The sequence below is a fragment of the Rhipicephalus sanguineus genome, chromosome 2 (assembly GCF_013339695.2).
Source record: "Rhipicephalus sanguineus isolate Rsan-2018 chromosome 2, BIME_Rsan_1.4, whole genome shotgun sequence".
NCBI lineage: Eukaryota > Metazoa > Arthropoda > Arachnida > Ixodida > Ixodidae > Rhipicephalus > Rhipicephalus sanguineus.
In genome coordinates this window covers 120,787,970-120,814,263 of record NC_051177.1, presented here as the reverse complement: position 1 = coordinate 120,814,263, position 26,294 = coordinate 120,787,970, and the positions used below count along the sequence as shown (strand labels likewise).

The 26,294-nt window shown below is 47.6% G+C and overlaps 1 protein-coding gene across 1 annotated transcript; it reads right to left on the bottom strand.

Moving 5' to 3' along the window:
• Positions 1-1,819: 1,819 nt before the first annotated feature.
• On the bottom strand, positions 1,820-25,958 carry LOC119383599 (glutamine amidotransferase-like class 1 domain-containing protein 1). The gene is made up of 7 exons (XM_037651845.2): positions 25,742-25,958; positions 25,083-25,159; positions 22,759-22,864; positions 20,449-20,556; positions 18,745-18,839; positions 7,004-7,097; positions 1,820-3,289 (listed from the first exon to the last, which is right to left on the bottom strand). The coding sequence occupies exons 1-7, from the start codon at positions 25,794-25,796 to the stop codon at positions 3,144-3,146; spliced, it is 681 nt and encodes a 226-aa protein (XP_037507773.1). The 5' UTR covers positions 25,797-25,958; the 3' UTR covers positions 1,820-3,143.
• Between the last annotated feature and the right edge of the window lie 336 nt (positions 25,959-26,294).

Genomic DNA, 26,294 nt, shown 5'->3' with positions numbered 1-26,294 from the left:
TCCCTTCTGAGGCTTCAGGGCAATTCCCATGGTACTGAAGAGTACCATGGGAATATCGTGAATGCTGAACTTAAGCATAAAACAAAAATGATCAGTAAATAGCCAAGTTACAAGATTTCTAATTACATTTCAGGAACTCAGTGTTGATAACTGCAAAAGGCTGTTTAAAGAAATGAATAACTGCACATGAATGTTTCTATTGTTTCGTTGCAACATTTTTTCTACTTTTTCTTGCCAAAAAAGAAAGGCCAGACAAACCAATCAGTGCTATAGCAGGTTTTCCACCCTCCAAATGACAGCAGAATGAAAATTGGCAACACATCCATCTTTTCCGAGATGACTGGAAATATTAATGCAATGGGCAATCTATATTAAAATGGGTGTGTAATTGGCGATGACGTTTCTATGTTAACATTATATTATGGGCCGTCGCACATACCCAGAGGGTGCATATTCGGCGAACCCGAGTTGTCAAGAAAAAAAAAAGTTAGATACGGACATAGACGGCAGAGAGTGTTATAAAATTACTAACCACATTAATAAATGAAACAAAGGTAGGAAGCACCAGCTGCGAGTATATATGAACACAGACAAGGCAGTGGTGTACCTTTAAGAACCTGTTCGTGCCCGATTCCCTTATCATATTCAGCATAATCTTTTTATACAACCAAGTAATCGTCCCACCCATATTGAGAGCAGCGGAAATATTACAGTGGAAGCAGCTTGAAGGCCTCAAAGCCTTTTGTTGTCTTAGCACTGGTAAACACGGAAACTATGCCGTCGCCCAACACGACTCAATAGAGGACATCACACATACCTATACCATATTGTGTACGTACATCCGTCTGTATGAGCTGTTCTTTATGGGACCATGTAACACACGCTACCCCAATACAAATGTAGCAACAAATGCTCGGAACTGCAGTGGGAGCAGAGACGCGGGCAACGGCTGGCATTGTTGGCATGCCCATTTTCGGGGACATTAGACACCTCCTCTAGTTCATGGCACAGCCGCTAGACACGGCAGTTTGGGAAAAACATATTTAATTGATTATTTTCCACTAGCTTATGCCTGAAATGAAGGTTGTCTCTATCGATTTCAGCACCTAGTCTTTCACTCTAGCTGAAAATCTCGGTGGCAAAAATTTTCTTCAGTATCCCTTTAACCTATTTTTGTATTCGGACTTTCTCCATGAAAGGCATGCGCACTCATGTAACCAAGGAACACTCAGCAGCTTCGAGATATACATGCTGATATACGTTTACAGCATCCGAAAGTTGAGATGCTGTGGCAAGTAGTGGCACCATATTACATTTCTGCGACACCTTAATTGACAGACAGGGGGCGCGTCTGTGTCCTAAGTTAGCGCCAAATCCCTCATCAATATGCTTCAATAGTAAATTCGCATTTCAATGCCACGTAGCGCTATTGCACTCTCAAACCTATTTACGATTGCTGTCACTGTGCCTATGGCACACAGCAGCAACAGCTTTTGCGATAACCTAGTTTGGTTCAGAAATCACTTTTCTTTTTTCTTTGCTACTAGAGAAATTGGAAGTGTCAGCACCAGGTTCACTTTGTCATACTAGTATTTTGATTGAACATTAAATAGATTATCATTAATTTTATGTGACAGCAGTGTATTGTCACTTTGCTTGTTGTAACAGACTTAACCTGCGGCTATGTAAATCTTCTCTAGCGTCATAAGCGACGAGAACCACACGGAGGTGAACGGGTACGCAAATACTTAAACCAACACAATACATACAGTTGCTGGTTCTTGTCGTTCTCTTCGTTGCAAGACACACGGCACACATATACATATAGGGCACTTCAGGCCATACTCTTTATTTTTCTGCTTTGATTCATCTTGATGCTATGAATGCAAACATCTGCAGCAATGCTGTAGAGACAGGACAGACAAAGAAGAACTGCAACCGAGTTATTCCTGCACGTGAACAATTCAGCACGCTCGTGGGAAGGGGTAGGGTTGTAAAAAAATATATTAGTGCACTTTGCATGTACAAACAATGGGGAGCACAGAGACGAGACTACAGGGTCTACAAAACATGGGAAAATTAAAAGAGAGAATGACTGAGCAGCATACTGTTACTGGACAGGAAGAACAGACCACAGGAGAAACGAAGCTTCCGTGCTTAATCAACACAAGCAAAGCACCGTCTAACGGTTGGCCAGACTTGAAGAAAAGTGGGCAGTGATTAAAAGCAAGGATAAAATTGCTGTATGGTAACTGCATGCAGCTATTTGGACACACCGCTCTCAGCGTACTGCAGTGAACAAAAGTTCCTAGGACCACACACATCACCCTGTAAACTCAATGCAGTAAAAGTGCACGTCAGTCAACTATAATACAGAGCTAGAAGAAGGGCCTATTTGTTTTTGTGCCTTTCATGTCCTGCACAACAGCGACTGAGCGGAAGCTTCATCAAAAAGATTTGTAGCGCACAATAGGTGAGCCCTCCTTCCTTCTTAGAACGAACTGGCTCTCATTACTGATTGGCTGACGTGATTCCTACCTATCGTTTTGCACTGCATAGAGTTCTCTAGAGCACAAGCATGTCCACAATGGCAACCACCCGCAACTGATGTCATCACTCGCGCATCCTAACACTTTTGTCCATCTTTAGTATGTAATACTGCTTACAGTACCAATAAGAAAGAGAGAAAAGACAAAGCAAACAAAGTACCGGCAACCTCCACACTCGGCAAGTACGCCTGTAATCCAACCTACCTGCCGTTTTCCCTTCTTTGACGCAGTGACATCAAGGCGTTTGCAATCAAGTTTTCACACCCGTATGCAAGCAATTACTTCTGCAATGAGAATGGGCCTGATGTGAGTATGTGAAGAAACGTGGGTCTATAGTGTGCCATCCATTTACCTCGACTCAAAGCTTACACCCAGCTATGCCCAGCAAAAGATACGCCATCGATTTTTAAAAAATGGTTCCTGGTCTTTGCCCCGACTCACTACACAATCACTGTATGGACAACCTCACCAGACAATCACATTCACTCAATTGCTGGGCAACTGTACATAAATCACGCGATAAGAACGACTTTTCAGAAGCACGGCATAGAGAGAACGGTAGAGGTGCAGTGGGCACAACAAGGAGGGAGGACATCACTGATGCCGCTCCTTGCGTGTGGCTGCCTGCTTCTGATTGCACAGCAGCACCAGGTTCTGCACTGCGGTCAGGGTGGACTGCTCGTTCTGGCCCGTCACCAGGTGCCGGTCCACCACCACGTGAACTTCGTCGGGGTCACTCGCTAGAAACAGCCCAGAAATAGCGTCTCAGCCATGCAGCATTCTTTTAAAGAAATATAACAGCTTAGAAGTACAGTAGACTCTTGATAATGCAACCTCTGATAATTCAACCTTTCAGTTATTTCAAACAAATTTTTAATTTTTTGTTGGCCTGCTACGTTTTCAATTTTAAAGCCGCCTAATTAAAATTGCTCCAGTGTATAATTGTATATTTCAGTTAATTCATACTGTTTGCTTGTCTGTGCCTGGAAATATCTGCTGCTGTTGTTTCTTCTGATTGAACATTTACATTTTTATGTCACCAACAAAACTGACTGCCTGCCTACAAACAGCCAAACTTGCCAAACCATGCACACCAACAATCGAATATTGACCGAGGATGAAAGAAAAAAAAAACATGGTTGAGCCCTCCATCATAGGAATCGGTATAACATGAAAGTAAAACGTGTCCTTACAGAAGTAGTTGAATGTTTACTGTACATTGATATAAGAGAGCTTGCACAATGTCTATTGGTGTTTGGCAGCTATAGCACCATTTAACGTGAATGTACCCACGCTCACACTTGGTGGTACATCTCCATCCCAACGACTAACGTCCATGATCAATGATTAAACAAACCCTTGTGGTAGCTGTAGTAGTCAACGGTGAGAGCGTAATAGGAGAAAGCGGTGTGACAGCCAGAAGAGTGTCGCTGGTTGTACGCAGAGGTCACCATCCCGCGGCATGTTAAAGAGTTATTGAACACCACGGCCGGAATAAAGGGAAATGCAATGCACGTCATGTGTCCCGTGTAGCCCAGCCGCGATAATTCTCGGGGCGAGCGTAAGCAGGGAACGCGGTGTTACAGCCAGGCGAGGCAGGCGCATGTCGCAGAGCTATTTTTCGTATGGATGGATGCTATGAGCGAGGCCAACACTTGGGCTAAGGTCGCCACCTTGCGGTGTTAGGCGTTAACACAATTGCACTTCTCCTATTGGAAACGTGTCGAATGGGACAGATGCATAGCAACGACACGTTGCAGGAGCTAATTGCAGAAGCCATGGTCATGATGCATTACTTCCCTTTACCAGTCCCAGAGGGCGACACCACGCCGCTGACCAAGAGCACTGTGAGAGGAAAGTTTGAGATATAAAAGCACATATGTAAAGCTTCCGGAGTGTCTGACCGTGGTGCAGTGGATAGTGTGCCTGGCATCTGTTAACGTGGATAAAGAGGTCGTGGGTTCAACTCCCGTAGACAGGGATTTTTTTCTTTGCCATCTGATTGTTTGCATTTTTTCGACATCATTTCCGTGACGGAAATACGTCACTCAAGTATTGGTGGACAACGGCATAAAACACTTTCGTGTCGAAAAAACAAAAAGCAAGATGGTCTGGACTTTCCTGATCCCATGCCGAATGCTCCATAAGTCCCTTTTGCTGCAATACACTAGTGTCCTGCAGAAAAGCCTAGTCACATTTATGAGAAATTCTGATAATTCAAACGAAATTCTGAGGTCCCCTTGAGTTCGAATTATCGTGAGCCTACTGTATAGCTAGGGAAAACAGCAGAAGTAGAGCCAACATTGGCACTACAGCATTGCTGCAGACAGTCCAGACAGTCCAGACAGTCCCATAAAAGTCACATCCTACACGACAACACACTCGTTATATCCAAAATTCACGGCGTATAAACATGCATTCACTACGTGCCGACATCAGCAAGAAACATCTTTAGTCTTAGTTGAAGTTGGACTGCATAACTAGAACTCTGTCATTACTGCCAATGTCAGCTTCATGCACGCTAGCTAATCCACGCCACCTGCATGCACATCATGGCTTAGCCAGCATACACAAAGCCGCTATGGGCAATGTTTTAGAACAATAGTCAAGTTATGACAGCATGGCATAAATTCATGGCAGGCAATGAGTGAAGAAAGGACAAAAATGAAAGATCTGAGGTTTTACGGGCCAAAACGATAATGTGATTATGAACCATGCTGTAGTGGGAAACAATCTTGACCGTGAGAAACGACACAAGTTGCATGAACAATGAAAGATACAAAGAACACACACAAATGAGTGCCACAATATGCTACAACTGTCTGCTTAGCTAAGGTTATGTAAAACAACTCTGATTAATTAGAGCTGAAAAATGTCCCAAGCATTATCATTATTGTGAACAGAGGTATCGTGAGGACACAAGGCAAACATGGGACAAGTCTAAGGTACCAACTCTATGAAAACATGCAACCATAGTGATATTTCATGTCCATTTTGTAAATAATGAGCATCAGTCAATCACCGGCAAAATGTTAAGATGCATTTTAACAATGTGAAAAGTATCGGTTATGTGGATGTTCTGTGATAAAACTGATGCATAGTGGCAATCAAAATTGCTGACCAGATCTTGCTCACTTCTTTGGGCATATACTTTGCACGGGCAATGTTGCAATACAGAAAATGTGCCTACCATGAATATTGGTATTGGAATACTGCCTTGCTTTCATGAAATTTTAAACCAAATCTTTTTTTGTTTTTGTGGCACACAACAGAATTCAGCACTACGTTTTCATCGGACTCTGTGGATAGCAAGCAGTTTGGTTCGGTAAACATGGTGCCCAGTGTCGTACCACTCTGACCAACACCCGAGGTGTCGATGGTAGGTTAGATGAGAGCACTGTCAAGCTGTTCTACAACCACCCCTTTGATGTGTCTTTCGAGTTCTTCGTGTCCACGTAATAGTTACTGCAAGACCACACTGGAAGGCGCAGCTGGTGTCAATGCTTTTAACCACCATGACGTTCCCCAACCTCCCAAACTTGAGTGTGATACCGCACAGCTTTAAGGTCTCAAACATACAACACTGCTTGATGAGATTGGAAACCGAGTGGAGACTCCCCTTTTCAATTAGGTACAGTTGTCTAGATCCTCGGCAATACCATTGAGAAGGTGTACAGCATTGTTTTCTGCAAGCATTCAAGGATCGACTGATTTACAGAGCTTGATGATTGCCTCCATGTACAGTAGACTCTCAGTAAATGGAAATCTCTTAAATGGAACAAGTGCTTCTGACAAGATTGGTTTCATACTTGTCTTCTGCACCCTTGTTCATCTCTCAGTAAATGGAACTCCTGTTAAATGGAACATATCTTCCTGGTCCCTTCAGGTTCCGTTTAATGAGAATCTACTGTACGTGGTTCAGGTTCCACCCGGGACTTGAGCACATTGGAGCAATATCCACTCTCCCCGCTTAATTTTCACAATTGAATCTCCAAAGCACCCTGTGAAGACACTGACAAGGTAGTACCACATTGTTAATACCCTTGTTGTTCTTGAACCACACAAAGCGCTGTGTCCACGAGAAAGAGAACGACAATTCTCTAGTGGAGCCATGGAGTTCCAGCCATCGTATTCGCCCGCACACTTGTAGTGGGTGAGCCATATTTTCACATCGTTCCCAAATTTTCCAGAGAAAGCGCAGCTCCACCTGATGCATCCAGGTGCTGGATGTCCGTGCTGGATCAGCCAGCGACTGCTGTTTGTGGCCACTGTGGGACATCGGGACATCCAGTGGTGTCGGAGATAAGCGAGCGAGTTAATAATAATATCTGGGGTTTAACGTCCCAAAACCGAGCGAGCGAGCGAGTTCAGGCGTGCATATTGCAACAATGGCGATCGTGCCAGCGAACACAATACACTCTGCGTAATAAATCAGGGTCACGAGAACTACTCACAGCTGTACAGCGCTCCTCGATCCTTGATGACGTCCTCGGGGATCACAGGAAGGTTGGCAAAGTCAGGGCTGCGGGCAAGCTCAAACACAGAAACCTGCATTCAAGCACATAAAACTGCATCACCTGCTGCAAGCCGTATACGGCACGGCAGTATGCTGAAAACTGAGCTGATGCATCAGGTGTGTGATAGAGTGAGAAAACTACGACTAAACATGCTAAATTCAAACTGATGTGAAAGACAACAATGAGACACAATCAATGGGGCATGCGTAAAGTACCAACAGTCTATTGTTGTCGCACAGTACACATCGCACATTTGTCTACGACCCTAGACAGGCATTTATTTTACATTGTTGTCCTGCCTCAACTGTCCTGTCCTGGATGTTCAATAAGTGCTTATTGACAACGTTACAGAGTTAGTAAAGGGAAGGACTAGGATTATAGTCTGAAGGGGAAAACAGAAATATTTGAACCTCTAACGTTAAATAGTAGTAAAACTAAAATTACACTGTACCTCAGCTGGAAACCTGAGTTTGTTTGTTTTTTTGCCTTTTTGTCATTTTTATAGGGCCCCTCACCAGGTCTGAGCACTGCAAAAAAACAAGCTAAGTGCACAGATTGCTTCGTGGCTATCGTGTCCACAAGGTTCGAAATGGCTGCAGAACACTGCACTCCCATCCTTTCGAGGAAGCCACGCTTAGAGCATCATTGACCCTTTGAGGGTTAAAGACATACATGTACGTCAGCCGCTAACAGCCACAAGACGGTCAAAGATGTACATGTACGTCATTCCTGTATGTTTAAAATGTGCACCTTTTCCGATCATTTCTCTTGCTTGGCATGTGCTGCCACACTGTGATAATACGCGGAATTTTTTTGTTGCGCCGATGTGTCTCCGTTTTTTTTTTATGCATTACTACAGTTGTGTGTGCCGGCTAGTTTCAGTTTCGTTCTTCGGCCAGTTCCCACTTGTGGTGCCCGCAAAACTGGTGCCTTTCCAGCTTAGAATCTGTCAAAAGGTGACCGATTTGTTACTCTCTCGTTTATTGCTCCCTGGTACATGATTATGCCTGTTTCCGTGCAGGCACTGACTGACACAAATGATGCCGCTGTGGTTGCATTTCCTGTTTCGGGGACTCACAAAAACCGCTTCTGTCTCGTTGGCGATAACACGAATGATTATTATAGGTTTCAGACTTTTTGTTTTCCGGATGCACTCACAACTACACAGTTTTCTTCAGTGCGCTCACCTGCACAGTTTACTCGCGCTATGGAAGGGCGCCCCGGTTTCTAGGCTGCAAAAGTGAGTCCAGCAGCAATTCCTCCGCATCGCCGCTAGACTGCCGAATCAGAATCTGATTTAGCAAGTGTCAGTCCGTCATACGAGGAGTTATGAGTTAAGACTCAAATGATGATGAGTGAGCGACATCTCAAAAGCATGCGCGGCGAGATGATGCTGACTGGATCAAAAGCGGCCTTTCTACCCCCCGTGTTTCCATTTAACGCCACTTCGTGCACTTATTTTTTACGCCTGTGAATTACACAGACGTTTATTTCAACGCATAATGTTTTAACAGTTGTATAGGTTTCTTTTTTTAATTTATCTTGCTGTTACTCACAAATCAACCATGTGTACGTAACAACACAAATGACTTTTTGTCACTTTACGGTCATTCAAAAAAGTTTCAGACAATTTTTTTCTCAGATTGATTTTTCTGAAAAATTGAATTCAGCGATAAAAAAAGTACACATTGGGGGGGACGCATTTCGAAAAAAATATCGACCCTCAAAGGGTTAAGTAAAATAGGAAGAGGATAAAAGAAAAAAGAAGGCATGAACATCCTTGTGGTGCTTTCAGTGTAAAAATCAATCCTTCGGTGACTATACTTTGCATAAAAGGTTGAATTTTAATTCAACGGAGTTTTGATATAACAAAGTTAAATTGCCGATTTTACCGACTTAGTTGTATCGAGGTTTAACTGTCTTTGTGCAACACCATAAAAGAATGGTAATAATAATAAGTGTTGGAGTTTAACGTCCCAAAACTGCGATATGATTATGAGGGACGCTGTAGTGTAGGGCTCCGGAAATTTCAACCCCCTGGTGTTCTTTAACGTGCACCTAAATCTAAGTATACAGGACTTCAGCATATTCACATCCATCAAAAATATGGCCGGTGCAGCCAGGATTCGATCCCACGACCTTCGGGTCAGCAGTTCACTATAACTACCAAACCAGCTTGGCGGGTAAGACTGGTAAGAGTGCCTCACAAGTTCCAATGCCAGATGCAAGAGCTAGCTCCAGAAGTATGATCCCAAACTGCTTTCTCGGGAATTAATACTATAACAGCATTCTAGAGACAGTGAAGGAGAATGCAATGCAGCCATGACACAGGACCAAGCTCCCTATCAAAAGTGTGGATATGATGATTTGAAGAGCTGGCTGATGTAACACAGAGGCCAGGAACGAACAGTGCTGATGTGGTCATTTGCTTCAACAAACCACCTATGAGATAATGACACAACTGACATTGGGTTTCTGGCTCAATCCATGCCAGCATCTGTCCATGTAAAGGAAAATTTTGCTGTCTCACGTGATTCCTTCGTGACAGTGAATGGACTTCAAAGAATGCAGCAAACTATCAAACATCTGTGCATGATACCCTGGCGCCTGTCTTTTCTGGTAGTGCCGCCGTCTACACATGACGGCTACATGGTACAGTTGTACAAGCTTTAACGCCTTTGTTTGTAAAATTCTTTATGCTGCTGCGTTGCTATCTATGCTGTCCTTTGTCTATATATATTACAGTAAAAGCTCGTTAATTCGACTCTCGTTAATTCGGAAAATCTGTTAATTCGGACACGTCATCTGGTCCCTGCAAGTATATGCATCACTCTATGAGAATGGGCGCTCGTTATTTCGGACAGATTTGACCGCAAATCGGATGATTCGGCGACTTTCGGGCCGCTAGCGAGGCTCGAAAACGAAAAAACAATTCGGAACAAAAGTGAAGCTCAAACACAGCATCGCCATGGACATCAATTATCGGCTTGGCTTGACTTGAGATTGGTTGAACGCCTTTTCTTCGCGCGTGATAGCGAGTGGGTTTGGCGCGGTGTTGCGGTGTCATTTTTGTTGCTTTGTTCCCGTTGGTGTGCTGCATCGTTGAACGCCGTTTTATCGAGGAACAATTCAGTACGGCTCCTTTAGTTTGAACGTTGCTGGTGCTTTTGTGCTGACTTCTCGTGTGAACGCACTCTCCGCCGATGGCAACGCCGGCGAAGCGGCCCAAGTACGAGGCCAAGGACTTCACCACCAAAGTAGAAATTTTGCGTGCCCTGAAAAATGGGTTCTCCCGGCAAGACGTAGCTCCTGTGCCATGACGTCGGCAAACAATGCGACGTGAGTCACCTGAGCGCAGTTAGCATTCTTCGCGTATGTGTGGCAGAGCACGCCTGCGCACGCCATTGCCAACTGTTTCAGGCACAGTGGCTTTGTTGTACCCGACTCCAGCGATGCCGCAGTGGCCGAAGTGTCGCCGAACGACGGTGCCGATGACGGGCAGGATTTCGGAAGTGTTATGCCTGATGCAGTGACACTCCACGATTATATCGGCATTGATGGCGTTGCCAGTGCCAGCTCTCTGACTGATGAGCAAATCATCAAGGAAGTGATGCATGGCGACGAATCGTCCTTAAAGAATTTTGTTTCGGCACTGCAGACAGCATACGAGCTGCTGAGCACCTTGAAGGGCTCAGAAAAATTGTGTCCGCGCGAAGTTCTGCTCAAAAACAGAGACGCATCCGCGATTACCTTGTAAAGTAAAGGTATGTTGAAAAAACTCTTGCATTTATTGTGTTTATTTCGACCATTCGATAATTCGGACATTCGGTTAATTCGGACATTTTTTCCGGTCCCTAGAAATCCGAATTAACGAGCTTTTACTGTATAGTGAAAGAAAGGCAGTCACGTGCTTCAAATGCCACACTTCATTCTGAGAATACAGGGAACCTGGACTGGCCAGCAGGTGCTACAGCTGTTGGAGCGTGCAACTGAAACGTGCTGACACCAATCGAGTGGGAATGCCACAAAAATGACAGAAACATATTTGACTATGATAAATGTGGGCCGGTATCAACGCTTTCCAATACAGTAAAAGCTCGTTAATTCGGAAAATCGGTTAATTCGGACACGTCATCTGGTCCCTGTAAATATACGCATCACTCTATAAGACTGGGCGCTCGTTATTTCGGACAGATTTGACTGCAAATCGGATAATTCGGCGACTTTCGGGCCGCTGGCGAGGCTCGAAAATGAAAAAAGAACAATTCGGAACAAAAGTGAAGCTCAAACGCAGCATCGCCATGGACATCAATTATCGACTTGGCTTGGATTGAGACAGGTTGAACACCTTTTTTTCGCGTGTGGGTTTTGTTGCTTTGTTCCCGTTGGTGTGCTGCCACCATAGCATCGTTGATCGCCGATTTATCGAGGAACGTTTCAGTATGGCTCCTTTAGCTTGATCATTGCTGGTGCTTTTGTGCTAACTTCTCGTGCGACCGCACTCTCCACCGATGGCAACGCCGGCGAAGCGGCCCAAGTACGAGGCCAAGGACTTCACCACCAAAGTAGAAATTTTGCGTGCTCTGAATAACGGGCTCTCCCGACAAGAAGTGATGAAGAGTGATGAAAGGGGATCCTTCAATCGGCGGCAAGAAGCAAGGAACGAGTAACCGTACTTTTAATCCCCCAACATGACGGGAACAGAGCGCTTGCCGCTTCTCGTTATCGGAAAGGTTCAAAAGCCACGCTGCTTTAAGAACATCAACAATCTTCCCGTGGATTACCGTGGCAACCGAAAAGCGTGGATGACGGGTGAAACTTTTGCGGTACTGCAGACATCATGCGAGCTGCTGAGCACCTTGAAGGGCTCAGAAAAATTGTGTCCGCGCGAATTTCTGCTCGAAAACAGACAAGCATCCGCGATTACTTTGTTAAGTAAAGGTATGTTGAAGAAACTCGTGCATTTATTGTGTTTATTTCGGCCATTCAATAATTTGGACATTCGGTTAATTCGGACATTTTTTCCGGTCCCTAGAAATCCGAATTAACGAGCTTTTACTGTATATTGTCACGTGGTCGTGACGTCGACGAAGACAGCAGTCAGCACGTCCGAGATGAAACTGTTTATTTGGCCGAACTTGTGGCCGGGAAACTCAAACTACAGCAATACACTGATAGCGTCGAGCAGAGCGTCGACCGTCGATCAACTGACCAGCGGCCAAGTGCGTCGGCTTTTATACAGGCGCTATCGAACTTTCCAGCGATATCGCTGGTGGCGGCGTTATCTCTCGATAAAGCTGGAACATTCGCGTGCGGCGCAAAATCTTAACAAAACGATCTACTACAATCGAGAAGCTTCTCGAACACTGCTTCGCGGACAGCCTCGAGCGTTGATAACCGTCCTTGCTGGTCAAACCCAAAAAACATAAAATGAAACAAGAAGTGGGCGTGGCATTGCCCCCCTCTGAAAAAGCATCGTCCCGATGCTTGTGAAAGATCAAAGAAGAGAGAAAAAAAACAAGTGCATACATAAATAAATTACAATAACAAAGGTAAAAGTAGAGTCCCCAGGGTCGCTAACGTGCAAAAAACGGCTTAAGGCGCACGACATGAACGACTTCAGGTCGTGCGCGGCGTCGCTGGGAGTTGGTAATGCCGTCCGGGATGACCTCGTAGTCAAGAGCGCCGAGACGTCGAAGAACCTTGTATGGGCCGAAGTATCGCCGAAGGAGTTTTTCGCTAAGCCCACGTCGGCGTATCGGCGTCCAGACCCAGACACGGTCACCGGGCTGGTATTCCACGAAGCGTCGTCGAAGATTGTAGCGACGGCTGTCGGTGTGCTGCTGGGTCTTGATGCGCAGGCGGGCGAGCTGTCGAGCTTCCTCGGCACGTTGTAAGTAAGCCGCGGCGTCGAGGTTTTCTTCGTCGGTGACGTTCGGTAGCATGGCGTCGAGCGTCGTCGCCGGGCTCCTTCCGTAGACCAACTTGTACGGCGCCATCTGCGTCGTTTCTTGGACGGCCGTGTTGTAAGCGAAGGTCACGTACGGAAGGACGGCGTCCCACGTCTTGTGCTCAACGTCGACGTACATGGCCAGCATGTCGGCGATGGTCTTATTTAGACGCTCGGTGAGGCCATTGGTCTGCGGGTGGTAGGCGGTGGTGCGGCGGTGGCTCGTCTCGCTGTATTTTAAGATCGCCTGAGTTAGGTCCGCAGTAAAGGCGGTACCTCTGTCTGTGATGAGGACCTCTGGGGCGCCATGTCGCAAGACGATGTTCTCCACGAAGAACTTGGCTACCTCGGCGGCACTGCCTTTGGGCAAGGCCTTTGTCTCGGCGTAGCGGGTGAGGTAGTCAGTTGCTACCACGATCCGCTTGTTGCCGGAAGTCGACGTTGGGAACGGCCCCAGGAGGTCCATTCCGATTTGCTGGAACGGCCGGTGAGGTGGTTCGATTGGCTGCAGTAGTCCCGCGGGCCTCGTCGGCGGTGTCTTCCGTCGCTGGCAATCTCGGCAAGTCTTAACGTAGTGGGCGACGTCGGCAGCAAGGCGTGGCCAGTAGTATTTTTCCTGTATTCTGGCGAGCGTGCGGGCAACACCGAGGTGCCCAGCCGTCGGGTCGTCGTGTAGGGCCTGGAGGACCTCTGGTCGCAATGATGAGGGCACGACAAGAAGGTAGTCGGTTCGAAGTGCCGAAAAGTTCTTCTTCATGAGAACGCCGTTTCGTAAGAAAAACGACGGCAGTGCTCGCTTGAATACCTTCGGAACAACGGCGGTCTTGCACTCGAGGTACTCCATAAGGCCCCCTAGTTCCGCGTCGGCTCGTTGCCTTTCGGCGAAGTCGTCGGCACTTATAGTTCCGAGGAAGCAGTCGTCGTCGTCCTCTTGCGGCGGCGCGTCGACGGGGGCTCGGGACAGGCAGTCGGCGTCAGAGTGTTTTCGTCCGGACTTGTACACGACGGTAATGTCAAATTCTTGAAGCCTCAGACTCCATCGTGCGAGACGACCTGAAGGGTCCTTCAAGTTAGCTAGCCAACATAAGGCGTGATGGTCACTGACAACTTTGAAGGGCCTGCCATAGAGGTAGGGGCGAAACTTTGACGTAGCCCAGATGATGGCAAGGCATTCCTTTTCTGTTGTGGAATAGTTGGCTTCTGCCTTGGATAGCGACCGGCTAGCATAACTGATAACCCTTTCAAACCCGTCAGTCTTTTGCACAAGTACGGCACCGAGTCCTACGCTGCTTGCGTCGGTGTGTATTTCCGTATCGGCGCAATCGTCGAAATGCGCAAGTATGGGTGGCGTCTGCAGGCGTCGTTTAAGTTCTTGAAATGCTTGCACTTGCGCCGTTTCCCACCTGAATTCCACGTTAGCCTTCGTGAGAAGCGTCAGTGGTTCGGCGATCCGTGAAAAGTTTTTGACGAAGCGTCTGTAATAGGCGCATAAGCCGAGAAATCGGCGCACGGCCTTCTTGTCGGTGGGTGGCGCAAAGTCGGCGATGGCAGCTGTTTTCCGCGGGTCTGGGCGCACTCCAGACTTGCTGATCACATGACCCAGAAACAGGAGCTCGTCGTATGCCAATCGGCACTTTTCTGGCTTCAGGGTCAGTCCAGAGGTCTTGATTGTTTGAAGTACTGCCTCAAGCCGCCGGAGATGCTCGTCGAAGGTCGAGGAAAACACGACGACGTCGTCCAAATACACAAGGCACGTCTGCCACTTCAATCCGGCCAGTACGGTGTCCATGACGCGCTGGAACGTCGCAGGTGCCGAGCAAAGACCGAAAGGCATGACCTTGAACTCAAAGAGGCCGTCGGGCGTTATAAAAGCGGTCTTTTCTCGGTCTCTTTCGTCTACTTCGATCTGCCAATAGCCGGTCTTGAGGTCCATCGACGAAAAGTACGTCGCGTTGTGAAGTCGATCCAGGGTGTCGTCTATCCGTGGGAGGGGGTACACGTCCTTCTTCGTGATTTTATTCAGGCGCCGATAATCCACGCAGAAGCGCAGTGTCCCGTCCTTCTTCTTCACTAACACCACGGGTGACGCCCACGGACTCTTTGAAGGCTGGATGATGTCGTCGCGAAGCATTTCGTCCACTTGTTTCTTTATGGCCTCACGTTCTTGCGTCGAAACTCTGTAGGGGCTCTGTCGGAGTGGTCGAGAATTTTCTTCTGTTATAATGCGGTGCTTAGCAAGGGGCGTTTGTCGGACCCGAGATGACGACGAGAAACAGTCCTTGTATTGCCGGAGCAGGGTTTTGAGCTGGTCTTGTTTGATCTTCGGAAGGCTCGGGTTGACGTCAAAATCCGGTTCGGGACCTCTGTTCGTCGAAGCAGGTTCAGCAGCATCGAAGAGGGCGAAAGCATCGCTGGCGGCTACACATTCGTCGATGTAGGCAACCGTCGCACCCATGTTGAGGTGCCTATATTCGTGGCTGAAGTTTGTCAGCAGTACCTTTGCTTTACCGTCATGCAGCTCGGCGATACCTCTTGCGACGCAAATTTGACGGTTCAGGAGTAGTTGCTGATCGCCGTCTATTACGCCTTCAAGGTTCGCAGGTTTTTCGGTGCCGACGGAAATAATGACGCTGGAGCGCGGTGGAACGGTCACCTGCTCTTCTATCACCTTCAGTGCATGGTTCCTTGCCGTCGCGTGGGGTGGGAGCGCTTTGTCTGAGGTAAGTGTTATCGACTCAGACCTCAGGTCGATAACGGCGCCGTGGTCACTTAGGAAGTCCATTCCGAGTATCACATCCCTGGAGCAGTTTTGTAGGATTACAAAGCTCGCAGGATAAGTCCGGTTATCGATGGTGACTCTCGCCGTGCAGACACCAATCGGTGTTATCAGGTGGCCTCCAGCTGTCCGGATTTCGGGTCCACTCCAAGCGGTCTTTACTTTCTTCAGCTTGGTGGCGAATGGCCAACTGACGACGGAATAGTCGGCTCCGGTGTCGACGAGAGCTGTGACGCTGTGGCCGTCGATAAGAACATCGAGGTCGCTAGTCCGTCGTCTTGCGTTGCGGTTAGGTCGTGGCGTCGGTTCACGGCTTCGTCGATTGGTCCCGCTGTTTCGACGTTGCGTCGTCAGGTTTTCTTCGGGCCGCGAAATTTCATCGTGAGGGCTCCGTCCGGTTTGCGTCGTGTTCTGAAGGTCTCGTCGCGTTGTCGTCGGCGGCGGCCGCAGAGGATCTTCGGCATTTCGTCGTACAGCAACCGCACCTCCATCGGTTGCTGCCCTTAGTTTCCCGGATACGGGCTAGGCGACCGGCCCCGGTTTGGGCCCGTGTACTGCCGGCGGCGCGGTGACATGTAGCGGCCGGGTGACGGCGATCGGGAAGGTCGTCGTTCTTGCCACTGTGTTCCGGTGAGGTAGTCGTCAATGTCGCGAGGCCGTTCGCCTGGCTCCGGGCGCGGCGCGTTGATGGCGAATCCGCGTAGCCCCATCTGTCGGTATTGGCAGCGGCGGTACGTGTGGCCGGCCTCCCCGCAGTGGTAGCAGAGCGGGCGGTTGTCAGGGGCACGCCAAACGTCGGTCTTTCGGGGGGCGCATCCTTGTCCTGTCGGCGGGCGGTATGGCGTCGTTGGTGGTGGCGGCGGAACTGCTGCGGCGGCGCGGCGTCTTGACGCGGGCGAGGAGGGGCGTTGCGTCGGGCTGCAGCAGCATAGTTCATTGCTTGCAGCTGCGGCTGCGCTGCATAGGGGGTGCCCAGCGACTGCTGGATTTCCTCGCGGACCATGTCGGTGATTGAATCCACTTGAGGCTGCGCTGAAGGCAACAGCTTGCGCAGCTCCTCCCGCACTATCGCTCTGATGGTTTCCCGTAGGTCGTCGGTGCCTAGCGAGTGCGCTTCGGTGTAGCCTGTCGACAAGGCTGAGCGGTTGTACTGCTTCGTCCTAATCTCGAGGGATTTTTCAATAGTTGTAGCCTCCTTTAGGAATTCGGTGACAGTTCTCGGTGGGTTGCGCACCAATCCTGCAAAGAGGTCTTGTTTCACTCCCCGCATAAGGAAGCGCACCTTTTTTTCCTCAGGCATGGCAGCATCGGCCAGGCGGAAAAGTCGCGTCATCTCTTCCGTGTAGATAGTGACCGTCTCATTCGGTAGCTGTGCTCTTGTCTCCAGCAAAGCAGCGGCCTTTTCCTTGCGGACAATGCTCGCGAAGGTATTGAGGAACGTCGTCCGAAAGAGGTCCCAGGATTGAAGGCTCGATTCATGGTTTTCGAACCACGTCTTCGCGGCGTCTTCTAAGTAGAAGTAGACGTGGCGCAGCTTCTCTTCAGTGTCCCAGTGGTTGAAGGCGGCGACTCGCTCGTACGTCTCCAGCCAGCTCTCCGGGTCTTCAAACGACGATCCACGGAAAGTTGGTGGCTCCCTTGGCTGTTGCATCACTACCGTTGTAGGCGGCAGGGGGTCTGTCATCGTCTCGGCGGTCGATGTGACGGTCTTCGGCTGCCTGGCGTTTTCGGGAAGGAGCCCGTACTCTGGTTGTAGTCCCTTCTGCCGGCGACTGGTTCGAGGATCCGGGTTGTCCTTAGAGTCGTCTTCTTCGCGGCTTGGGCTTGGGTCAGCGCTCCGCGGTGGCGTCCGGATCATGAAGCAGCACCTCCACCAGATGTCACGTGGTCGTGACGTCGACGAAGACAGCAGTCAGCACGTCCGAGATGAAACTGTGTATTTGGCCGAACTTGTGGCCGGGAAACTCAAACTCAAACTACAGCAATACACTGATAGCGTCGAGCAGAGCGTCGACCGTCGATCAACTGACCAGCGGCCAAGTGCGTCGGCTTTTATACAGGCGCTATCGAACTTTCCAGCGATATCGCTGGTGGCGGCGTTATCTCTCGATAAAGCTGGAACATTCGCGTGCGGCGCAAAATCTTAACAAAACGATCTACTACAATCGAGAAGCTTCTCGAACACTGCTTCGCGGACAGCCTCGAGCGTTGATAACCGTCCTTGCTGGTCAAACCCAAAAAACATAAAATGAAACAAGAAGTGGGCGTGGCAATATGTTTGATGCTAGGAAGTGTTGCATGCCAATGTCTGTTCATGTCAGACACTGGACGCACGTGCCTCAACATTAGCGGTGGAGAGTTGCTGACGTGAAATTGCCACGTGTCCTTCTGAAAACTAGACTCTGTGTCGCAGTGCTGGCTCCCTACAATGCATGAATAGTTCACGTCTGTTAAAGCCATGCTGTATTGGTACCTTTAGCCATGACAGTAAAGACCTACGGTAATGCAGCCAGCTATCCATCATTCACATATGCCCTATTATTTGGCACCTGTCATATCCCCAGCATTCGACTGAATGTTCAAATAATGTGATGTGGTATATTGTTTGTTTGTTTTGTTTTTGTCAGAAAAAATATCTACATGTAGTACCACATCACAGTTGTAGTAGTAACCGAGGCATATACATAGCTACACTTACAATTCCTAACTTTGTATGCACAGTTTGACTGCCAGGCCAAACAGTGGTCAAGCCATCACTTCTGTCAGCTTCATGTGACAGTGTCTTTTTTCGCTTTGACCCACTCTCTAAAAAAAAAAAAGACGCCCCGACCCCTGCGACACATTTTGCCAAATCTAATGGGCTTGCACACAGCATATGTGAATGCGACACATCACTAGATTACTGAACAGCCGACTGCTGGGAGCATGTGCACAGCAAGCAGTGGAACTCACGGCTGTCAAGGTGCACCGACGGAAGCTCCAGACGTCGGAGTCCTCCATGGCAGAGAACAGACCGGCAACTCCCATGCCAATGGCACAGATTGGTTCTGACCAAAAGCAAGAGAGCAGACAGTTATATACAACACTGATGCATATACTCAACAACACGAGCAATCTCCCGACTAAATCTGCAAGCAGCTCAGTATGAAACAAAAGGTACTGTGCTGTCTTATTGGACCAGACAGGGAGGGTAACACACCTTTTCTTTATAAATTGCAAGCCTACTTACCCACACTGAATTTTCATGCAAACTATGCTACCAGGAATCATCCTTTGTATGAAGAAAAAAATGAAGTGCATGTGCTAGCGCTTGACATCATCACAGGATACACATCTACATGTCTAATTTCATAGAACACACAATTTTTTGTAGACACACACAGTGATCAATAAAAAAATAAAACAGCCTGTGCAACAATAGCTCAACAAATTGCCTCGTGGGAAGGCTAACTTTACAGTCACCAAACAGCATACAGGCCGGTGCACACCAGCATACAGCTGTCATTGCATAAGTGGTTTATTTGCACTGCATGCATAATGTGGAAGTCATGGGTTTGGCTTCCACTGGCGGCAAGTTGCTTTTCATCCACCTCCATTTCCCCGTACCTTACAATTGCTACACTTCAATAAGAGACCGCAGATAACACCTCCTGGTTTTCCTTGGCTTCGTCATCTGTTGGCTCCATATGGTTATTATCAAATTTCATGTTGTGGTGCGAGTGCCACCAGCTTTGCCCATATTCAATGGCACGTTGCATTATGTGCAAAAGCGGCAAGTAATCCCACGAACTCCTTAACGCCAGCAATAACGCTTTCGTTTTCCACAAACACAGCGTAATCTTTGCTGCCTTTCACTCATAGAGAAACAGACTGCCTGCCTCTTTTAATGCTAACCTTTTAATAGCAACAGCAATGGCAATAGGCAACATTCAATGTGTGCTAGGAGCACTACAAAAGAAATTCATTCACCTGCTTTCATTGAAATAGGTATTAATGAGACAAACGGAATACGCAAATGCATAGGCGTAAGCAGGGTTTTCCAGAGGGGCGGGGGGTAAAATGTCACTGCAACCCCCTCCCACTGAGGCCTTTAGGATCAGAATGCTGTGCCAATATGAGGTATTTGGGAAGGGGGTGGGGGCAACACCCTCTGCCCTCCTCCCCCTGCGGACACACCTATGCGGAAACGAATAAATAGAGAGCTATGGTGTGTTTGGTATTCTGGCATACCCCATTGCTTTTACATAACACCATGTTACTGGACTATGGTAGCAGCCTCCTATGATACTCTGTCGAACCACAATGCTAGAGGAGTCAACCCCTTGCCAAGCACAATGATATAAATTTTTTTTGTGTGTGTTTGTCGAGGGTTCAGGCCAAGGCAACACATTCACTGTTATACTACTGCCAAGAATATACACCTGAAGTGGAGTAGAATATAGCACTTGGTTACTGCAATGATAGTCTCTTTGGCTCATTGATCCCTGTGCCACTGTAAAATATGAGTGGCCGAGTAAGATCCAGCCGCTCATATTCATGGTGAGGTCGTATTTTATAGAGATGATTCTCTAAACATTACCCCAAGTGGACTCTGCCACTTGTTTCGAAAACCACACAAACCCAGGTTTGAACACCAGTGGAAAGCAAGGAACTCACTTTTCTCTTGTATAAAGTGCCTGAGGATCTGACCAAGGTCTTTATTCTCCCAGAGGTCATGGACCGCTCCTGGACTGTGGGGCAGAATCAGGCACGAGTACCGGTTGGCTGCACAGAGACGGGCACCCAATTAGTCCCTCGGCAGAAACGTTGAAAACCTTAAGGCACGGGTGTACCCCAACATAGCAGGCACACACGCGCGGCACAGTGAAGTCACATTAGCGAAGTGCCACCTTCCGGAGTACAGCGGCATCCAACCACCAACACGACCGATGACGCTCAGACAATCACCGCCTCCAGTTGCATTTCACGCAGGCTGTGCCAGCTAATAACTCAAGCTAGTATAGTAGGTTGCACTCTGTACTCCACTTTATCCTGCTCATCTAATCAGCAATGTACAAGCTCATCCAATCTTAGGGTGAACACGGCTCAGCGTGGCCGTGCTCTGCAGAGCGCCAGTACATATGGCGCAGCTGCACATCGTAGCAAAGTGGCATAGCTCCACAAGGACCCACGGGAGGTGCTTTGCATCGCCTGCTACAACACTGGAGCACACAACTCTTGTTCTGCCGTAGTATAGCAAGAGCAGCGCGCTCCTGTGAGCCTGCGCCATTTTGTTTCAATGTGTGGCCGTGCCGGATGCACTGGCGCTCTGCAGAGCGCTGCCATGCTGAGCGGTGTTCACCCTAAGAGTGGATGAGCCTGTACACCATATACAAACCTGTAAAGGTTTGTATATAATGCACCCTTAGGTATCCCTTCTACCTAAGCAACAGCAGTTCAGTTTCACTCTTTCTTGATGAGAGCAGCAGTGGAGGTACATTCAACAATGCTGTCAGATTTGTTCCTTCCCAAAGCACCACTTGCAGTGACAACACTCTCACAATAACATGTACACAGTAATGCATGTTGCTGGGCGAGTCGGTCATACATCATGAAACAAGGTGCTGTGCCCGTCCTCGTTCACTTCCTTGTCCGTGTTTCCTTTGCGCAGCACCTTGTTTCATGATGTACACAGCGGTCCACTGTTAAAGGAAACATCGGAGCGTGTGGTGGCAGCTCGGCGCCACCAATGGCCAGCGGCTGCAACGAGTTTCGCGCACGCGCCAGTGAGCCCCGTGATCTTTCGTCGCACAAACGGTTCGCTTCGCGACGATTCGAAGCGCAGAAGCGGACGTCAGAGGACGACGAAAGAGCACGGCCCACAGCGCACACTGCGCCTGCGAAACTCGTTGCAGCTGCTGTCCGGCGGTGGCGCCGAGCTGCCGCCACACGCTCCAATGTTCCCTTTAACAGTGGACCGCTTTGTACAACATGTGTTATTTAAAGGAGCAATGATACAAAAATTTTGCATCTTGTTTTTTTTTTGTTGCAACTGTTAGCCAACAACCCACTTCTCACAGCTGAAAACTTTGTTTTCTCAAGTGCACAACAGTTCATTACTGAAGACGTCTTAATAGTGCCCAGTTGCAGTTTCGGTTTAGGAGAGCAGTTAGAAAGGTGGGGCAAGGGAAGTATTATTGTAAACACAGCCGGTTGTGTAACCACACACAACAGTGCCGTACCACAAGCCGCAACACGTCCTTGTGAGTGCTTGTGTTGACAAGAGCGGCACAGAGCACATGCAAGCAGCGTGTTGGCCAACATATACTCGTGATGTAGGTGGTTGTTGCTTGTTTACATTCAATCCAAGTTAATGTCGATTTCGTAAGGTGTTCCATTTTGCACTCGGTTGTGCGGCATACACTAGAACAAGTATATGTTAAAATCATTCAAAATCTCAACTTCTTGCGATTTCATTCATTATGAAAATTTCGATATATCTCAGCTGCAAAACAACAAAAAAGGAGCATGTTACTAGAGGCATGGAAGTGGAAAAACTGGTCATTAGAACTGTTCACACAACCAATCTTTCGACCTGTAGGCTGTCTCAATAATATAAAAGGTTTATACTTGTAACATTTCTTTTATGTACAGCGATAATCAACACAACGTATTATTATCTTATTTTGTTCAAGTTTCAGTTTGTGCCGACGTACAACCACCTACCTCCATACGTACACACTGTATTGACACAGAGCCATTCTTTCTTGTACTGTTATACGATGCCATTGTGGGAACTTACACTTGTGGTTTACTCCAATATCCTAGCATACACCTGAGCTTTCCCCACAATGAATAAGCTTTGAAATATAGCACACGTACATCTCTACGCAGGTTTACAGATTAATGCCCACCACTACCAATCAACCTACCCCATGTCCACAAACGTGACATGTGAAAATGCAAAGAGTGTCTTTGGACACTTACGGTCCACAGTGTGAAGTCCAATGGGGATCGCAAAGACTTTCATACGAAAGTCATTCAGCCAACGTCGGCTTTGTTCATCCTGGTTGACGAACTCCAAGGGACGCCCCTGCAAAGCACACAAGAGAAGTTGTTTTCGCATAACTTGAATTTGCCGCTAAGCTATCGCAGAATAATGTGTTAACACCAGACGCACGAACATAATACACGGTGCAAAGAACACTCCGTAAACCAATTTCCAGTTCTCAATGTTGTGCAGTGCAGATTTTCTGCGCTCAACAACAACACGCAACCATTATTACCTGCCATCAACCGCTTGCAACAGTTATTAAAGATCTTGTAGGTTGCTCTAAGCCACTTACTGTCTCCAATGATGCAGCTTCAGCACGAAAACAAAGTACAGTGACACATTTTGGCCCATGCACACGTGCACTAGAGGTGCCATAGCACGTGTTTACAAATATTTTGGATGTACTTGAAGCCTGTCACAAGTCCAGAATGTAGTGGCAAGCATCCCTCGTCCTGCCGGGGGAGTTTGTGTGTCAGCTGCTATGATAGCTGCGACTGTGAAGGAGCCAATGAACCACTCAGCCCTTCCTTTTGTGCCATCAGTAATGGCACATTCATACACATGGCGAAAACTTGAGCAAAAAAGGTATTTTGAAAGTACAGTCAGCGAGGTCTATACACCTGGCAGTTCGTTTGTGCGATGCACGATGGCGGCTCTTCGTTGGTGTCTGAAAACCGAAGTTATTCCTCTTCGCAGCCATTTCCTGAAACATGCAGCCTGGATGGCCTCTTTTGAATCTTCGGCTTAATGGATAACAGAGCACTGTAGGGAACAATGCATTGTCATGACCAAGAATTGAGACATAGACCATTGATTGATCAGTTTTAACTTCCCAAAGCAGTAAACACTGCACGAGAAGTTGTAGTGGAGAGCTATTAATGTTGGTAAATTGAGGTTCTTTCGCATGTGTCCAAGGCATGGCCCATAAGCGTTCGTGCATTCCAGATTTATGGAAATGTGGCTTTCACGGCCTAAAATCAAGTATACATTTTCTTCATCAGCAGCAGAATATACGTACTGAGCGTCTGTACCAACTTATAGGGCAAAGTCACACAGGCACCTATTGTCGGCAATAGGCAACGACATCAATGCATGCTCTTCAGTGCACAACAATTCTTCATCCCGTTGTCGAAGGAACTAGAAATTGTTGCATATAGGAGAGATGATTGCACATGGGATTAGAGAAAGGAACAAAAAATGAAAATAATGAAAGTGAACTTGACAATGCTTTAAATGTTGAATCGGTCAGCATCCAGAATGTTAACCTGAAACGGTGATCAAACTTAGGACTCATGAATGTGAAAGGAATGCGACAAGCGTTCAATCGCAGCAGCACCATGCATGCAAGAGTTTTCTTGCTCCACAATCAATCAAGAAACGTACCCCGGAATCACAAGCAGAGTTAAAGTCCACGTTAACGTCAATGCAGTTTGACCTCAAATGTGTACAGGCAAAGCAGAGAAGGAGCTTTAGTGTTTAGCAAAAACAGAAAAAGGTTGTTGCGACAAGATCAATAAGGCAAGCGGGTGTAATGTACTTTTGTAGACACAACACTGAATTTTTTATATAGTGTGTACACAATTGTGGGTTGTTTAAAACAATTACTGACTGCATTATAGAGGTCAATCACGTGCAAGGCTTCCTTGCTGTATGCTGACGTTATCAAAGTAATAACAAAGTCCCGTTAAAGGCTGCGGAATTACAAAGAACAGTTCTGTGCACTCGCTACCTCAAGGAAGGAAACATTTCCTGCTTCAATCAGTCTTGTCGCAGCAAACAACTAGGATCAAACTAGGATTTCAGTAATACCATGACCTCTGAGTTGAAAAATGGCCAATTGATTAAAATTGCACAATGGACAACGAGAGCATTAGATATATCCTACAACAAGGTTCACTTTGTCGTTTACTGTTGACATACAAGTGCTACGAGACTACTATATGCTCGCAACAATTACATATTTTTCTTGCAGAGAGTTGCTTATATACTGAATACTCAGACACTCAGTGGGTGGTAGAGTCACAACAAGCGAACTCCTGTATTATAAATAGCACGACTGAGAAATAAATATCTCACTTGTAAATGTGAAGGGAAAGTAGGCAATTGTGCACACAAAATGATAAATGAACTGTTTTGCAATTTTTGAAGTGAAACGTTCACTCTATCTTTTCTCTCCTTAAAATGTCGTCACTGTCGAACGGAAACAGCTGAAGCGCGATTTTCCAAGTCGCGTCCCACACATCGGCGTGCTACTCACCCCTGGCGTGGCTATTTGGACCGTGAATGTGCTGTGCAGTAGCGTGAACGTCTGTATAAACGAAGGGGCCGAGTTTCCTGCAAAAAAGGAAAGAAAAAAAAACGAAGGCGCAAACGCGCATTTCAAAGACGGGTCAAACACCACACTGTCAACAACGGCGCAGCATGCGAGCGTTTCCGTGTTTGTGATAAGGGACGCCGAGAGACTGCGCACGTTTCGAGCCACAACATAGTGACAGTGTCACTCGCTCTATATATTAATACTTTGTGCGTGTGTAGGCGTGAGATATCTCGCGTGCGACAGAAGGCGAAATGGCAAGCCGCCGCGCAGTTTATCCCGCGCGCATCGGCGATGTGGAAAATGGGACGACGGGATTCCGAGTTCAAGCAGAGTTCATTTTGAAACGCCAAAAGTTCAAAGCAACGGCTGCGCTTTCAAGCGCCAGTCGTAGCGTGCTGAGCACGGGGAAATCGGAACAAAGCGACACCGGTTGTCCTCGGGAAGCGAAGGTGAACGGCGAGAATTCGTCTGCGCTTTTAGGCCTAGGCAGGGGAGGAAGCACACTCCCCCCCTCAACGTCGTCTAGCCCACCACGACCTCAAGTAGGCCGCCGTACGCGTCAAGAAGTACGCCCGGATAGCGGGACTCCGTATACTCACCGTCCTTAGAGCCGCTCAAGACGATGAGGCAGCTTAAGCGAGGTGCCGTGGACATGACGCAGCTAGGGTCATAGCATTTTTCACCGAGTCAACATGAAACATGCGCGCCGCAAAAAACCGCAAAGCGCGGCCTCCCTTGGCGGGTTCAATGCACTCACAGGGTTGACGGCAGAGCCAAACGATGGCGTGGCGGGCGCTAAACGCAACCGCTATCGAAAACGAAGCAAAGCTGGCAAAGCGCAATGTGACAAGAACGAGAAAAAAAACGCGCGAAAGCTCTCGTCAGCGGGGATACTCCGCGGCTTCAAATTAGGATTTTTTTTTTTACCCTTAGAAGTTCTATGTGCGTGAGTACGTGGGTCTAATAATATGTGTTCTAATTATATATATCATATTTATCATCCACTAGCGCAGTGCGCCCCAGTTCTTGGACGATGCGGCGTGCGCACTATTCAGCCCACTGCGTAGAAAACTAGCTTTAAAAAAATGAATAAAAGAACTTATGCGTCGCGATCCGGTTATTTTTTGCCCCTTTGCTCATCGGCAATGCGGT